General features: G+C 46.9%; 1 protein-coding gene across 1 annotated transcript in view; it reads left to right on the top strand.

Annotated features, from left to right (window-relative positions):
* LARGE (like-glycosyltransferase) overlaps positions 1-11,128 on the top strand; it is a 123,258-nt gene extending 112,130 nt beyond the window's left edge. Inside the window, exons 7-9 of the mRNA XM_012644736.1 lie at positions 2,970-3,116; positions 8,380-8,575; positions 10,347-11,128. Coding sequence (XP_012500190.1) covers positions 2,970-3,116; positions 8,380-8,575; positions 10,347-10,544 — 541 coding nt within the window. The 3' untranslated portion in view covers positions 10,545-11,128. The remainder of the gene's footprint in view (positions 1-2,969; positions 3,117-8,379; positions 8,576-10,346) is intronic.
* Positions 11,129-16,834: the final 5,706 nt, after the last annotated feature.

The raw sequence follows: 16,834 nt of genomic DNA, 5'->3' as shown, positions 1-16,834 counted from the left end.
CCGTACCCCGAAGCCACTTTATTGCTGAAACAGCTCCATAATGAGAGCCTTTCAGGTCGTCAGTATTGAAACCTCCTTGGACTGAGTCTGAAGTGGACCTGTCTGGTGACAAATTCATCTTTGTGTCAGTTTGTGTTTTAGTGAGATTAAAGGAGTTTGCAGAAAGCACCCCAAAGACAGACGCTGTCTGTGCAGGGGAAAACAAGGCACGTTGCTGAATGTTTACTCCAGGTCTTGCGTTATGTCAGGGTGGTTTAGTTGCAAGCAACAGAAACCAATGCTAAGTAGGTTAATTAAAAAGAATCAAAGGAAAACAAGTAACAGTTGGGTGGTATACCTTATGGACTCAAAGTAGGACTAGAAAAACCAATGCATAAGACTAACAAACCAGGGTAGCTCCAGAACCCTCCCCAGCAGTAGTTCAGAAGCCTCTAGAGCACTGTCCGTCATCACGGCAGATCAGCTCTGTGGTTTACCAATCTCTGTGTTTCTGTTTATATTTCCAAGAGTTAGAAACTGACTTGTTCAGCTTGGGTCAAGTGTCTACTCCTAAACACCCTGCCCTGGCCAGAGATTCAGATAGAGCAGGAGAAGCTGCGGAAGCTGCTTCTATGTATAGGGGCCATAGAAGGGGGAATTAGTTTTTAGCAGAATTTACTCTCCAAGAAGTGGTGACTGTAATAACTGTGAATATAATAGTAACTTGAGACATCCACACTTGTAGATCTCTATATCTATCCTGTATATATGCGTGTGCAAATATAGACTCTACCTGTTCCCTCCTCTCTACCTGTTCCCTTCACATTTTGGCCCTCCCGGCCTGCAACTCTGTTTCTATAGCATTCGTATCCTAAACTAATCAACTGCAAATGCAGTCTTGGGCTCCAATTTAGTGAAACTTGTCTTTAGGCTTTTATCATCCTTCAACATTTACAACAAGAGTGTAGGTACCATGTGGGCAGAGACTTGGGCTGTTTTGTTTACCCTGTATCTTCAAGTGCCTGGCACATCATAGGTGGTCAGTGATCGCTGAATGAGAAGCAACCACACACCAATATAGGGACACCTTCCCCCATTCCCCAGGGGGCCCAGGGGCTTTGCCATCTTGGTCCAGGGATACCATATGTACCCATATGTCCTGTCGCCAACACCCAGAATCACTAGGTAAGGTACACACACCTTTCCTGGGGGCAAGGTGATTAGCCTCAGCTCTGCCTGTATCTAATAAAGGATCAGTATCAAACAGAACGCCAGCTGACATTGATGCCTGGCCATGGAGGAGGGAATCTTGGGTGTTTGAAAGCTGACATCATCGTCAAACAGACAAAGCGGGAGAGGAATCCAGGCCAGGACAGGCAGACTTAAAACTCTGGCCCCCTAGGCCAGCTGAGTATGGCTCGCCACATTCTATCTTGCTGTCATCCTTAGCGAACCTCCTCTGAAATAGTGACATGAGAACTGTATGTTAATATCATTTGGTATATAGTTAACATAAGCATAATGATAAAAAAAAAGAAGTACAAATGATATTCACAAGGTTCCAGAATGAACTTCTGGTCCATCTCTCGACCACCCACTCTCCACTGGGAGCTGGTGAAACCCTTTAACCAAGGGTGGTTTCGGAAAACTGTCCTTACTCTGAGCTGGCCCAGGTTCCCCTCCCCATTCAGGGATACCAAGCCCTGCCGACGTCCTTCTCGGCCTGCTGCCCTGTTCTAGTCCCACAGTGGCCTGGACTCACAGATTCCCTCCTTCGTAGCAGGGCTACTCGTTGCACACTGGCCCTAGTCCCTGCTCGTGCACGGGTTCAAAGTGTCATTGCATGAAGTGACTTCAGTAATGTGGCAGTGTAGCAGTGGGCAGTGTGTTGCCACTGGGGGCTGCTGCTTCCTGCATTTGTCAGAATGTCTCCCAGTGCCTGCCAGCACCCCAAGGACGCTGCTTTCTCTGTTGCGGAGGCAGAAGCAGACAGCCCACAATGGTACTGAGACCCAGAGGTCTGCAGTCTGAGCAGGAGGCCAGACAGGAGTACCAGAGGCCTGGCCAAAAAAGACGATAGAAGACCAGGCCAGGAGTGATGACAGTGCTGCAGGGTGACAGTGACCCCTCGTCACAGCAGGCCTGCCACGGGCCAGGCATGCCAAGCGGTGTTATATTACCTCATTCGGTCCTTACAGCAACTCCAGGAGGCAGATGTTATAGCCATCTTTTTAGGGAGGAGGAACCCGAGGTGGTGAGAAGCTAAGCTGCTTGCCCAGGATGGCAGGCCTCATAAGGTGACATCGCCAGGGTTCAAATCCACTCTGTTCAGTAAGAGCCTCATGCTATATGTTCCTCCCTGAGCCTTTCTTTCTTTCCAAGTGACTGTCACAGAGCTGAGAAATGGCAGACAAATCCAGAAGGGCAGGGGCTGGGTGTCAGAGGAGGAGAGCGGAAGGCCGGGCGCAAAGACGTCGGTCAGCGGGACGATGGGGAACCTTCCACCAAGGCGGGACCAGAGCTCTGTCCTGTCCATGCTGGCAGCACAGGGGTCTCTGGCTACTCTAGAGGCTTGGGGTCTGGAGGATTCAAAGGGTTGCGGAGTCACAGAGATGGGACCTGGGAGTGCCCAGGTTGGTGACGCTCGTCGGCTTTCTGTCCACCTGCTCTCACGTGGCCAGTGGTGCAGTAGGAGTGGTTGGCCAGCCCAGGGAGCCCGGCAGGCTGGACTCCGGCCCCTGTGAGTACTGTGAGACCCTCCTCCTGTGCGTGACTGACAAGAGCACACGCTGCGACCGTAGGGGAGGCTCCCGCAGCCCCTCCTGTCTGCCTGCTCTCCCTGCACTCTCCAGGAAGACTCAGCTCCCTGCCTCCGGGACACAGGGTCTCAGGCCCACTCTGGCCCCCTGAGTGGTATTTGGCGAGCTGCTCTGCCTCCCTGGGTCTGGTGTCACGGGGACCCCATCTCTCTACCTGCCCCCTCTTTTCAGGAAGTCTGTCATCCAGCTCGACCTCGCCAACACCAAGAAAGCGATGATCGTCCCCGCGTTCGAGACGCTGCGCTACCGGCTCTCATTCCCCAAGTCGAAAGCGGAGTTGCTGTCGATGCTGGACATGGGTACCCTCTTCACGTTCAGGTGAGTGGCCCTCCCTGCCGTCCTTGAAGGTGCCTGGAGCCCTCCTCTCGCCTAGGAAACCCAGGTGCCCAAGCTGTTGGCCCGAAAGTTTGTTGCTTTCTGAGTCTATTACTATAAGGCCAAAATCGAACCACTCACCCCAAACAATCTCGGTATCTTCTCTCTCCTTCTCCCTACGCCGTGTACTTTATTTGTACGTGGATGACAGATTTTATCTGTCCAGATGGAAGGATAGGCATGTCTGGGCAAGAAGCTTAAGTTTATTTCTGTTTGTACTTTTTTTAAACTCAGTTTAGGTTCCTGCTCCCATCTCCTGGCTCTGAATTCTCTCTTTTGTGTGCTTGTCCATTCATTCATTTGGTAAGTGGACTTCATTCCTTCCATTAGCGTCGTAATGGTAGTTTCTCTTTTTCTTGTTGGTGTGAGTGGTCCCTTCTCTGAGCCCGGGGCCTGGGACGTGCGGCAGTTGTTTCAACAGCATAAAGTCATGAAGGTGACTCCAAAGTGTCACACAGCAGATGTGGCAGCTGACTTTGCCATTGCCCAAGTGACAGTTGTAAACAGAGCCCTCATTTTCCTCATTTCCCAGACGCCTAGTCCTGCAGGAACACCATGGAGCTACCCTGTCACTGTCCAGAGTGCCCCCGGAGTCTGTATAACTGCACGTGGGTTCCACACCCTGGGGACAGGCTGCGGCACTGAGTGTAGCAATCAGAGACCAGGGTGGGGGGTATGGGAGTCCTGCTGGGTCTCCTAACTGAGCAGTCTCAGGAGAAAACCGTTGCTGTGCCTGCTGATGTTAAAGCAAGGCCTCCACTTTGAACAATGTAAGAATGGCCAACCCTTTCTTTAATCTAAAAAGCATACATTTCTAGGTAATTGGAATTTTATTAAAAAGATTGTAGTCATAGTAATTTGTGTTTTCATACCTCTGTAAAGTTTCTAGAAGGTTTTCTCAAACTTTTTCTTTTGAAAATCACTCTATGAGGTAGGTTATTCATTCAACAATTCAGAGGTTATCATTCTTCGTGTCATATACAGAGGAGGAAACAGGAGTGGTGGAGGCAGGACTCAGTCTCCAGCCTTCTCTTCTGTGTAGGACTCTGGAAAGTGACCTGGGAGAGTTAATACCCCCACGACCCAAGCCCTCCTTCTTGTCAGACAGAAATGACAACTGCCATCTATTGAGTGTTTTAATATATGCCAGGTTCTGTGATTACCTATTTAATCCTCACAATAAATCTGTGAGGCAGACACTATAAATATTATCCCCATTTCACAGATAATGAAACTGAGGCTCTGAGAGCTTAAATAACTTGCCCAATGACACACAGCCAGTGAACGACAGAGCCTGGATTCAGCCCGGGTCTAAGGAATGACAGAGCCTGTGTTCTTAACCAAAATACCACCAGGCCACTGATCAAGCCCTGAATTTTCTTACTGTTCTTTGAAGATGTAGGGTAAACACTTGCTTCTGGAAATTGAGACCCTGAGACCAAACCTTAGTCTGAGTCTGCCACAGATGCCACAGTCTGATGGCTGAACACCTGGCGCATTTCCAAGGCATCCTTCCTTCCATCTCCATCCCCAGGTGAGTTGAGAACTCATTTCAAGGTCACGTCCCTGGGCACGAGAGCTGGGGTTTGACCTGCTGTGTCTGTGATTGCTGCTCTGTCCAATGGCTGGCAAGCCACCATGCCAAGGGCTAAATTACGAACCTTCCCTCCAAGAAATCGCTTTTGTCACCTGCTTGCCAAGCAATGTACTCTTAAGCCTCGGAGCAGCTAAAACCTCTCTACCACACCTGGAATGAGAAAGCATCTACACCCCTACCAGTCCTCCAGGGCAGTGGTTCCAGAGTGTTCTCCCTGGACCCAGGAGATTGATATCCCTTCAGAACTTATTAGAAATGCAAAGTCAGCCTGCCTAGACCTCCCGCAGTAGAAACTCAAGTTGTCATGATTTTGGTGTACGTTCAAGTGTGAGAACAAGGCAAAGTGCCCCAAATCTCTTCTCTTCAGCAGCATCCTGTGTGGTATACCCAGGAAACCTCTCTCATCATCTCATCACTGTTTTCTGGATGCCACCTATCGTTGCTGGTCTCAGAGACCAACCCCTGAAGTTTAGCGTCTACCGGACTGACAGTGGGTTCCTCGGGTCATTTCTAGTCTGTGGCTTGTTTTCACGGCAGGTTAATTGTAACTTCACCGCATCTTGTGCTGCCCGGCTGTTCGGCACACTGTCGGTGTCCAGGCTGAGCGGATGGAAGCTGCCCTCCCCCCAGCCAGATCGACAGAACTGATGTAGCTGTCCCAGCCCTTCCCTGTTCTTTTTCCTTCTGTGCCGTATTATAATCGGCCAAGAGTTTAGCTTCTAAAGGTGCCTCCGTAGACAAATAAAATGACTATCGATATCACTGAGACCAAGACCACCAGGAATTGACATCATATCAGGGAGGCAAACAAAGAGAAATAATAAAGAGAATGTCCTCATTTTTGGAGGAATTATTGCTATATGTACCAGTGACTGCTCTGAGTACTTTATGTGGGTTAATTCACTTAATCACCATAAATCTGTGAGGCAGGTATTATTATTGAAAAAAGATACAGAGTGGTTAACCTGTCTGCGCCTGTTGAATGGCAGAATTCAAACCCAGGCAGGCTGCCTCCGGAACCACGGTTTTTAACCACTTTGTTGAACTGCCCGTTAGGAAACTAGCATTTATTGAATTCCTTTAGCGCGCCAGTACCCTGCAAGCACTTTACGTTTTCTCATATAAGCTCCTTGGCAATGCGACCAGGTAGGTATTATTTTCCCCAGTCCACACAAGAGGAAATTAAAGCCTAGTTAAAGTACTTTGTTCTGCAAAGTTCTTCAGCTCCTAAGTGGCGGGGGTGGGATTTGAACCCTGGCCCAGTGGCTCGACGGTGCCGTGCTTTGAACCTGATGTGGGTTCACAGCCGTCAGCCGTGCTGCGCCAGTTCTGTCAAAGGCATCAGGTGTCAGGACTGCCTGTTCAGCAAGTTCACAAATGGAAAATCAAGTGCTTCTTGGCCTAATTTTTGGATTAGACCCGAGATTGACGTCTCTCACAATATCGCTCTTTTTCACACTCCATTAAAGTCATATTGATCGACCTTTCGTTTTTCTTCCATTTAAGTGACTTTGGTTTGGGTGGAAGGTGCCGCATGATGGAGCTGAGATTCAAGTCCCTGACTTGCCCCAGCCTGGCCGTGTCACCCAGCAACACAGCTTGACGAAAGGCCACGTGTTGGCCGGTGCCCGTTCAACCACACTGGGCAGTCCCTGAGGGTCCGGGGATGTCCAGTCTCTGTGGTGAGAGCAGAAGAAGGAAGCAGCTGCATCCCGTGCCAGAGCTGCTCCACGGGCCACATGGAACACTTGCTGTCACTTAGAGCCCCCGTTGCTTTAGAGAGCCCTCCCCAAGGATGAGACGGAACCCAGGACTTCCACAAACTCTCTCCCTATAGCTGAGCTATTGGGTCCCCACTGTTCCTGTCTTGCTTTCATTTCATGAAGCTTTTCTTTCCAGCTCTGGATACTGTTAATACTCTCCCTGACCCTTTCTCTTGGGCCCTGTCTGGTCCTTCACGAGACACCCTGCTTCCTGCCACCTCTCCATGGTTTCTAGAGACATATTCCTGTCCCACCCACGGGCCTCTGTCGTAGGTCCTGCTCACGTTGCCGGATTACTCATTCATTCATTTATTCAATTTAGTGTATAATCATTGAGTACTTGTTCTGTAGGCCAGAGAGTATGGGGACGGTGACCCATGAGAGAGGTGACCCAGCAAATGGTTACGGACCCTGGCCCTCGAGCCAGGCTGCCTCCGTTTGCATCCCAGCTCCACTACGTGCTATTTGACATTGGATAAGTTATAATAATTTAAAGCAATACCAATCTACATAACATTTAAAATAGTCCCAGTACATAGGAAGTGGTTAATAAATACTAGCTGTTTCTTATTGTGGTTATATGGTTGTATTCATTTTCTGTTGCCGTGTAACAAATTACCACAAACAGAGCTTAAACAATACAAATGTATGATCTCACAGCCTCTGCGGGCCAGAGGTCCAGGCAGGGAACGGCCGACTGACTGCTCGGGTCTCACTGGGCGGAAATCAAGGAGTCTGCAAAGCTGCCGTTCTCCGCTAGAGTACGTGGTCCTCCTCCCAGCTCGCTGGTGGGTGGCAGAATTCCTTTCCTAGCAGCTGTGGGCCTGAGGTCCCCATTCTCCTGCTGGCTTTTGGCTGGGGCCACTCTCTGCTCCTAGAGTCGAGTTCCGTGCCATGTGGCCCCACAGGCAGCTCCAACGTGGCTCTTTGCTTTCTCCCAGCTCTGAAGGGTCACGTGGTTAGGTCAGGCCCACCACAGTCATCTCTTTTTTAATTAACCCAAGGTCAACTGATTAGTCACCTTAATTATGTCTACAAAAATCTCTTTTTCCATGTAATATAACATAATCCCAGGAGTGATACCAAACTCACAGGTTCTGCCCCAAGGGGCATTCTACAGGGCGAGGGTTATGAAGGGCCATCTTAAACGTCTGCCTGCCTCGGTGGTACCTAGCAGGAATAACCGTACTGCAGGCCAACCCGCAATTGTGTCCTTACAGGTGACACGGAGCACCCCAGGAGTTCCCTTACGCTTTCATGGTGAGAATCTCCTCGTTAGCGAAGGGTGTAAATAACCAACTGGATTAGTTTCCTGGGGCTGCTGCAACAAGGCACTACAGACTGGGTGGCTTAACATAACAGGATCTTATTCACTCACAGTTCTGGAGGCCAGAAGTCCAAAATCAAGGTGTTGGCAGGTCCATGCTTCCTCCAAAGGCTCTAGGGAAAAAATTTTCCTTGCCCTTGTCTGCCCTCTTTCTGGTGGTTGCCGGCAGTCCTTGGTTTCTTTGGCTTATTGATGCATCATTCCAATCTCTGCCTATGGCTGTACATCGTATTTTTACTATGTGTCTCTGTGTCTAATTTTTCCTCTTATGAGGACACTAGTCATTAGATTAGTGCCCACCATAACCTGCTATGATGTCATCTTAACTTGATTACCCTGTTTCCAAATAGGTCACTTTCACAGGTACTGGGCGTTAGGACTTGAACGTTGCTTTTGAGCGGGGGACACAGTTCAGCCCACACCAAGGACTACATCAGCACGTAGCTCTTCTTCCAAATCAGCGTTTTGAAAGCTCAGCTTCCTTCCCTTTACCCAGTGGCTTTTCTCCCTGTGCCCCAGGTACCACGTCTGGACGAAAGGTCATGCACCCACAAACTTCGCCAAGTGGCGGACTGCCACCACGCCTTACCGGGTCGAATGGGAGGCTGATTTCGAGCCATATGTCGTTGTGAGACGTGACTGCCCTGAGTATGACCGGAGGTTTGTGGGCTTTGGCTGGAACAAGGTGGCTCATATCATGGAACTGGATGCGCAGGTGAGAAGAACAGAACATTCACCTGGCTGCTGGATGGGGAAAGGAGAGGCCTAGATCGTAGATCTGACAAGAAAGTAGAGTGTGTTTCAGTAAAACTTTATTTGCAGAAACACGCAGCAGGTCAGACGAGCCGTAGTTTGTTGATTCCTGTGCTAAACAAATGCAAAGCTGCTCTGGCTAAGTTAGGAGAAAGATGCCTGGGTCCCCCAGCCCCACTCTTACTTCTTCGCATGCCCTTCTCCAAGGCACCTCTCCTGGAGCACAGTGTAGACATTTTTCCACAAGAGAAACTCCAATTCAAGCTAAGCTGAGGTTGGCCATTCGAAAGAATCACCAGAACTTTCCAACAGATCCAGTATGCTTGAGAGCAGTCTCCGGTGATGGTCGAGGACCACGGATGGAGACCGAGGTTGGAGGGCACTGTTCGTATTTAACAGCAGAAGGACTGGCTGTCGTTATCCACGTTTTCAGTAATACTTGGAGCGAGCGCAGTGCTGCTCATGCACGGCAAGGTCCAGCCTGCCTCAGCTCCTGCTCGAAAGAGAAGAAATGTAATATTCATGTGTCCAGCACTCTCGGGAGGTGAACTGGCTCAGAGAAAGTTAATTTTTCTAGCAGAGACCTGGGCTTTGTTTGTTTTAGACAGTTTTGACAGAACTCTTGAAAATGTATTGCGTATTCTTCTTTCTTTGCCAATAGCCCATGCGAAACATAATTTTACCCTTCCCAGTGACTTAAGAAAATGATGAGGGCCTACCCGACAGGTGGGACAGCCACACCCGTGGGGACTAGTGGGGTTGGAGGGACTCTTTGGGCCTACGTGAAATGTCCCAGACAGGTCAGCTCTGGGAGGTCTTGCATTTCCTTTTCATGCTTTTCCTCACTCATTCCTCACTAGCAATTGTTCTTTCTTGTTCCTGTCTGTATATTTCTCCCTGTAATAGCTACCTTTGCCCATCCTGATTTTCCCTTTCTGAATTTATTCTCATCCGCTCTGGCCTGGGAAACTAGATGACCCAAGCTTATGAGACAATTTGTCCAAAATCAGAGTAAATACATGCGAGTGCAAGGGTGCCGGGTTCTCCTCTGAGCTACATGACCTATGTTCGTGTCACCTGTTTCCACTATTCAGAGGCCTTTTATCTTTGGCGTATTTAGCTGTGGTCTGCCACGTTGAGGACACTGTCTGATGGTGTCACTTGTAATAGTACATATCGGGGAGAGTTTTATCCTTGGTGAGCTTCAGTCCAATGAAACATTTGTTTTTATTTTCATCGTATCTTTCATTCTTTTTTTTTGTCCCTTCTTTTGCACTAATCTGTTGAGGCTGTCAGATCTCGTCAAGTCCCGTGAAGGATCACATGCACAGATGTTAGTGGATTGAGCTAGAGAATACCCCATGGCTGGCTTCGTCCTAGAGCATCCACGTGGGTGTGGGCTCACATTTATCAAGACCTTTTATGGGCCATGAGCTCTACTCAGCACTGTCCATATGTCATTGGTTTCATCCTCATGGTCATTCGTCAAGGTGGATAGTATTACTTTCACTTTATACATGAGAAAATAAAGGCTCAGAGAAGCTAAGTATGTTGTCCAAGGTCATGGAAACAGTCCTGACCTGTCCTGCTCCAGAGCTGTTGTGCTGGCCTGTGTGTCCGTGTCTTTCTTTGGGTCATGCATTCACTTGGTCATTCGGTCTTTCCCTTGGGCCTTCCCCATGTGTTTACGGGGGGTTCTTGCAAGTTCTCACGCTGCTCTTGCCTCCTTCCAGGAATACGAGTTCACTGTGCTGCCCAACGCCTACATGATCCACATGCCTCACGCCCCCAGCTTCGACATCACCAAGTTCCGTTCCAACAAGCAATACCGCATCTGTCTCAAAACCCTGAAGGAGGAGTTTCAGCAGGACATGTCCCGCCGCTATGGCTTTGCTGCCCTGAAATATCTCACGGCCGAGAACAACAGCTAGCACCAAGGAGCCCACCACTAGGACATGCTACAGGGGAAGAGCCACTCGCTGTTTGGGGCCCAGCCTTCAGATTCAAAATCGAGCAATGCTTTTTGGTTTGTTTTCATTTGTCTCTTTGGCCCAACAAAGCTGCCCTCACAACGGAGACCTTGGACAAGGATCCAGCCAGCCTCTCTCTGCCCCTACCCAGCATCCCCAAAGGGTGGAGAAACAGCCCACCTCTACAAGTCTCTTCAAGAAAGGGGACATGGCGGGATGAGAGGAAGTACAGGCATTATCCCCTTACCACAAAGCCACAAAACCAAGGCAGGGCTTTCGGGTGTTCCTGTTGCTTTTTAATAATTATGTTTCTCATTGCCAGGAAGGAAGGAGAGTCAGGGTGTTGGAAGTTAGTCATCCCAGGAAATAAAAGCAAAACTGTCTCTTCCTTTAGAGGCATCTTTCTCTCTTGCCCTGCAGTCTAGCTGGGTATCCAAAGGTGGAGGGCAAATCAGTGATCTGAACCAACCAGTTGGAAAAATCCAACAGAGACACTGTATCTGGTGGGTCCTAGAGGTGGGGTTGATTGGTTCCTTATCCCCAAAGTCACTCTTGTTTTGATTTGTTCTTTGGGGATTTTGTTTGTTTGTTCGTTCATTCGTTTTGGGTCTGGCCATCCAGAATAGAAAATCCGATCCTTTAAGGCTCTGATGGAAAATGAGCTGCCTCAACCAATGTCCCTCTGTCAGCAGTGACCCAGCAAGGAGGACGAGAGTCTTCAGCCGGTATCTGAATGTGGGCGGCTCCCTTCAGGACCGTCACCGAGGCTCCCACGACTGAATTCCTTACTGCCCCAGATCCAGGGCTGCCATGGGGACTGCTGAATAAGAGGGCCAGCTGCCCCACACAGGTCGCGTTTTCTATGGGCGGTGATCGAGTCACAGGAAAGGGCTTCGAAGGAACTATTTCAGGGCACACGAAAGGTACGAACCTCTCAGGCCTTCAGAAGAACTTTAACCATTCATGCGAGCCCAGTTCTGAAAATTCACACCTCCGTTTGAAAACCCACAGCAAGAACGTGCTAGGTCCTCTGTGTTCTTGCCTGCTTCACTGTGGATGGAAGAAGTGACAACCTCAGTCTCCCTTTGGGACCTGTCCAAGGGTAGGCAAGCACCTTCACCTTGACGCAGATCGAGGAGACACTGGACTTTTTACCCATTTTCTTTACTCTTCAATATTAATGTTGTGTTTACATTGATGAGAACCAGAGTTAATGCCCTACTCTCTGCTGGGCTGTTTGTGTTGAGTTGCAATGTGACCAACGAAAGCTGCATTCAATAAATGAAAGTACAGACTGTTTCTTCCCCATTCCCCTCCCACTCTTGCAAGAAGCTACCGCGACACACTTCGATTCTGAGCAAAATCAAAATTGATAAACAGCAACTTCACACTTTCTGTTCTCCCATTTTATTTTTCTCATCATTTGAACTTTCACCTTGTCTTTCCTCTCCTTGGCAAAGTTAAATTTTACTTTATCCTCCAACCCTCAAACCATTTTCAAATTTTCCATTTAGCTTCTGTCTCAACACTGCAGCCAGATGTTTTATTATGCCAGATGTGAGCTAGCCGGGTAAATCGTGGTAATCAACGGTAGAGTGAACGTTCCATCCTTTGGCCTGGTAGTCACATGGAACCTCACAGCAGTCTGACTTGTGAGATCACTCTATGTGTTACCTGCACAAGTGGATGTTTCACTGAGATTTATACAAAAATTAGGAAAATCACAATTAGGACCAATCCTTGCATAGATACATATAAGTATATTTATGTATGCAGGTCTAGCTATATGTAGAAAGAGAGCATATACATATATAGCATGTATACAGCATGATTACAAAAGTAAGATATATAAAAAGTGAAACATTACAAAAAAAGTGTTCAAAGTACATGTTCAAGTCCAATTTCTTCAGTGGTGTGCTGGGCCAGCTCCTACATGCTCACAAGAATTTATTATTCTCATCTCTTTCCAACTCCCATGTTCAGCGATCCAAACCCTTCTCGTTCCCAAGAGCCGGTTGTTAAATATTTACCAGCAGCACACCACTGCCTTTTCCTCTCCCTTACGTACACACGTACACACAGATTTCTCTTCCTTCCCTGGAGAGGACCACTGTTGGTAGGTGTACTCATGTTCATACAGTTTCTGAATTAATCATTACCAGCTCCTTGAGCCAAGGGAAAATCTGCTGGTGGCACTGGTTCCTTGATGCTGAAAAATCAATTTTTAATCCCCTAAAGCCTTTTATTTTTAAAAATTTTTCTTGGCCCCTGAATCATGCTCAGCCACCTTGCTTTCACTTGTATTTTTATGGGCATAGCCGGTGACCATATAATTTGTCGTCCAAACTGGGTCACTTCTGAGAATGAGAAAAGGTGCTAATTACTTTGAGACAATAGGTATAAACTGGGAGATGATGTAGCTTCATGTACACCGAATCTATTAAAGCCAGAAACTGACACTCCACACCAACAGGAGAAAATCCTATTTCCCCTAAGTCAGGTGCCTGACACTCTAAGCTGATCTCACTTAAAGCTGGAGCTCAGACGTTGGCTGAGGCCCAAGTTCAACACAGAAGCTGCCAACCCAGTGGAGGCTGAGGTCTGCAGAGACAATGGCATGAATCCCCAGAACTTACACTGGGAACAGCAGTTCATTGCCAGCCCCACTCGTGTGTCGGGAGCTGCAGCCATTGGGTAGAGGTAATTGCAAAGGATGTTGATTCCTTTGTATCAATTCCCTGGCGTAAAGCAAGCTTTTAAATGGGTCACACGAATGTTTTTATGCTTAAAAAGGCTAATACTCTCTTGGCTTTCAGTTGAGAGGAAGGACAGGGTTGTCTCATTTGGCCCCCTTAACATTCAGCGTACAGGGGAACTGAGATTTATTGAGTAACCACTAAGTGCAACAGCCTCTTGCACACGCCCCCTCAGTGAACCCTTGGGGCAAAACTGCTAAGTGGATATTACTGTTCATAGATGAGAAAACGGAGTCCTGTGAAATCAACTAACTTCCCCAAATTCACATCCTACTACCCAAAGCCACATAACCTGTAATGCTACCCCCTTCCCCAGTAAGGAGGAAACAGATACTAAACCCTGGCAGCCACGAGCATTTGGACCTACACAGGAAGATTATTGCTTTTCTATTCTTTCTTCCACATCCACCCAGTAACACAATCCAGACAGCAATCTCTCCTAGAGACTCCAGATCTTGCTATGCCCGTGGACTCGTTGAAATTGATTTGAAATGGACCTGGGCAATTTATAATCATGTTCAGACAGCTGGGTTCAACTCTAGGGGGTAGTAATTGATTTCCCGAATGCTTCTCCTGGGTTGTTTCTTAGATTACTTGTAACAGGTGAGAGTCACTGAAGTTGAAGCTCCCCGCTGGACCCTGACTCGGCACAGTGCTTCAGCGTGATCTCTCCAACTGTGTTGAGCTGATTTACAGAGGACGTATTTGCTGAGTTGACTAATAGCTCTTTGTGCCCCATCATGAAAGGACAGACCCTACTTTAATTCTGTTCCTTTCAAAGACTCTACTATCTTTGAGTTAAGGCTTCATTTGTGGTCACCAGGCCTTCAGGGAGCTCTGTGTTAGTGAAAGAAGCGTGATTAAAATCACCTCTCAGACACAGCTCCTGCACAGTCTTGGTAAAGATATTATAATGAGAGCTATTCTATGGTAGTTGGCACTGATGGATCCTCACAGCCATGTTCTAAGAAAGGTATTATTATTTCTATTATTTATTTAGCTAATAGAATAGCTCCCGGAGAAATTATGTGACTTGCCCAAGATCACACAGGTGGTTAATGGAGGTGCTGGCGTCTGAATCAAAATCTGGCTGGCTCCAAAACTCGTGTTGTTCCACTAATACGTGCTAATGCCTTCCCAGCTGAGACTGAAATCCGCGTGGCCCCTGGGCCTACGCAGTCGTATCTTCATGTAGTTCATATGCTTTGTTTTCCTCATCCTTTTTTAATCCTAAGGGTTTGTTTTCCAGCTTAATGCTGTTAGAATTTGTGAAATATCAGTTATCTACCATATGAGGTTTCAGGCCCATAGAATCTGATGTCAGGGATACCATCATTTTTGTTTTTATTCATTGAACAAAACTGTTCTTAGTAAGTGTCCTTTATTTTCAAGAGATGACTGATGATATCTGAAAGGATCTAATGGGGGCACCACAAAAACATGGGGTTTCTGACTGAATAGTTAATGGATTTGTTCATCGGTTCATTCCAACACATTCAGATAGTATTGAGAGATGTCTTCTGGAATGAAGGAGTGCCGGTCAGTTCTGGGAAAGTGTTTCCCAAAGTGTGGCTCCAAGACCATCTGGCCAGTGAGGCCAGGATGATGTCATGAAATGATTGACAGGGCGCACTCAGAGCAACTTTCAGCAGATTTGTGGCCAAGTCATGCCGCAGTGGTGCAGAAGGAAGATAGTAAGAGCTGCGCTGATGTCAGTAATCTCACTGCTCTCTTTGCCATAGCTTTCTGAATTCCACAAATAATTGATTGAGCATCTACCCTGCGATGGGCGCTCTGAATACAGCAGTGAACCAGGTACAGTCTTCTTTCATGTAATGGACAGTTAACTGGGCAGCAGAAAAGTAGACAATGCTAAGACTGGCTTCACCTTATTGCATTCACAGAAACAATTTTAGTTTAGTTTTATTTTCATTTATTTCTGCCACTCTTCTGTAAGTTTCCAGACTTCCATAAAACTTTCAAGGATAATAATACAAAGAACTTTTGAATACCTTTCATTTAGAGTGACCAGTTGTTAACATTTTGCCACATGTGCTTCATAGCTCTCTGTCTATAATATTTTTTTCTGAAATGTTTGAGAGTGAATTGTAGACACCATGGCCCTTTAAATCTCAATACTTTAGCATAGGTTTCTTTAAAACATGATGTTCTCTTATATAACCACAACACAAGGATCAATTCAAAACTTAAACCTTCATACAATACTGTCATCTAACATGCAGTTTCCATTCAGAGTTTGCCAGTTGTCCTAATAATGTCTTTATAGCAGTAGCCCTCACCCCCAACCCAGCCCACCCCACCCCCATACCGGGATCCAATCCAAGATCACATATTGCATTTAGTTGTCTCTAGTCTCCACACAGGAACAATTCCTTGGTCCTTCTTTGTAATTCATAACAATGTTTTTGAAGAGTAACAGACTAGTTACTTTGTGTTATTTTAGTATTTTGAATGAGAAATGGGCCTATATACACAGGGCAATGCATATGTATGTATGCATATGTTAACTTTTTGAGTTCTTTAATATTATATGTCACGTTATGTGACAAAATTTTATGGCAGATGGTGTCAGAGAAGCCAGATTCAGAAGGTTCAGCATCAAGATGTATGCATTGCTGAGACAGTCCAACAGGCAGGACCCTAAGGCAAGGTGTACTATCATGACATGTCACTGACTCGGGTGCCTGTCACCAGTGAAAGTAATTATTTTCTACCCGCTTAAAAGTTTCATAGCAACTATTAGTATACAGTCATTAATCGAACTGCTTTGTGTGTTAGCATGGATATGAATATAAATATGAACTTTTATAGATTTTTTTAGTTTCTCAGATCTGCAAGGAAAAAAGAATAGTAACGTAAGAATTCTTGACTTACCCCAACTTCATTATATTAATATATGGGCCCATATTAGCTAGTTCATTCATATTTCAGCTTGGAATCTTTACCCTTCCCAAAGATTTATCTAATACTTAGGTAGAACTGATTTCTTTGGTTTCTTTCCCTACAAATATTAAGATCAAGATTTTTATTTATTTTTTTTAGAGACAGAATCTTGCCCTGTTACCAGGGCTGGAGTGCAAGTGGCATGATCATAGCTCACTGCAGCCTCAAACTCCTGGGTTCAAGGGATCCTCCTGCCTCAGCCTCCTGAGTAACTGGGACTACAGGCATGTGCCACCACACCTAGCTAATTTTTCTTATTGTTTGTAGAGATGGTGTCTTGCTATGTTGCCCAGGCTGGTCTCAAACCCCTGGGCTCAAGCGATCCTCCTCCCTCAGCCTCCTGAAGTGCTGAGATTACTGGCATGAGCCATTGTGCCCAGCCAAGATCAACCTTTAACATTCAGACCTTTAGAAGATCAGAAATACCTTCTACCTAGGTGAGAGAAAACTGCCTCACCTCACTAATACCAATGCCCCTAAAGTAGAGCAAAGAGGCCTCTTTATGTACACTGGCTTGGCAGTCTGGCCTCA

This window comes from Propithecus coquereli, unplaced genomic scaffold (assembly GCF_000956105.1).
Source record: "Propithecus coquereli isolate 6110/MARCELLA unplaced genomic scaffold, Pcoq_1.0 Scaffold218, whole genome shotgun sequence".
Taxonomy (NCBI): Eukaryota; Metazoa; Chordata; class Mammalia; order Primates; family Indriidae; genus Propithecus; species Propithecus coquereli.
The sequence above is the reverse complement of the archived record's forward strand: the minus strand, read 5'-3'. Positions and strand labels throughout refer to the sequence as shown.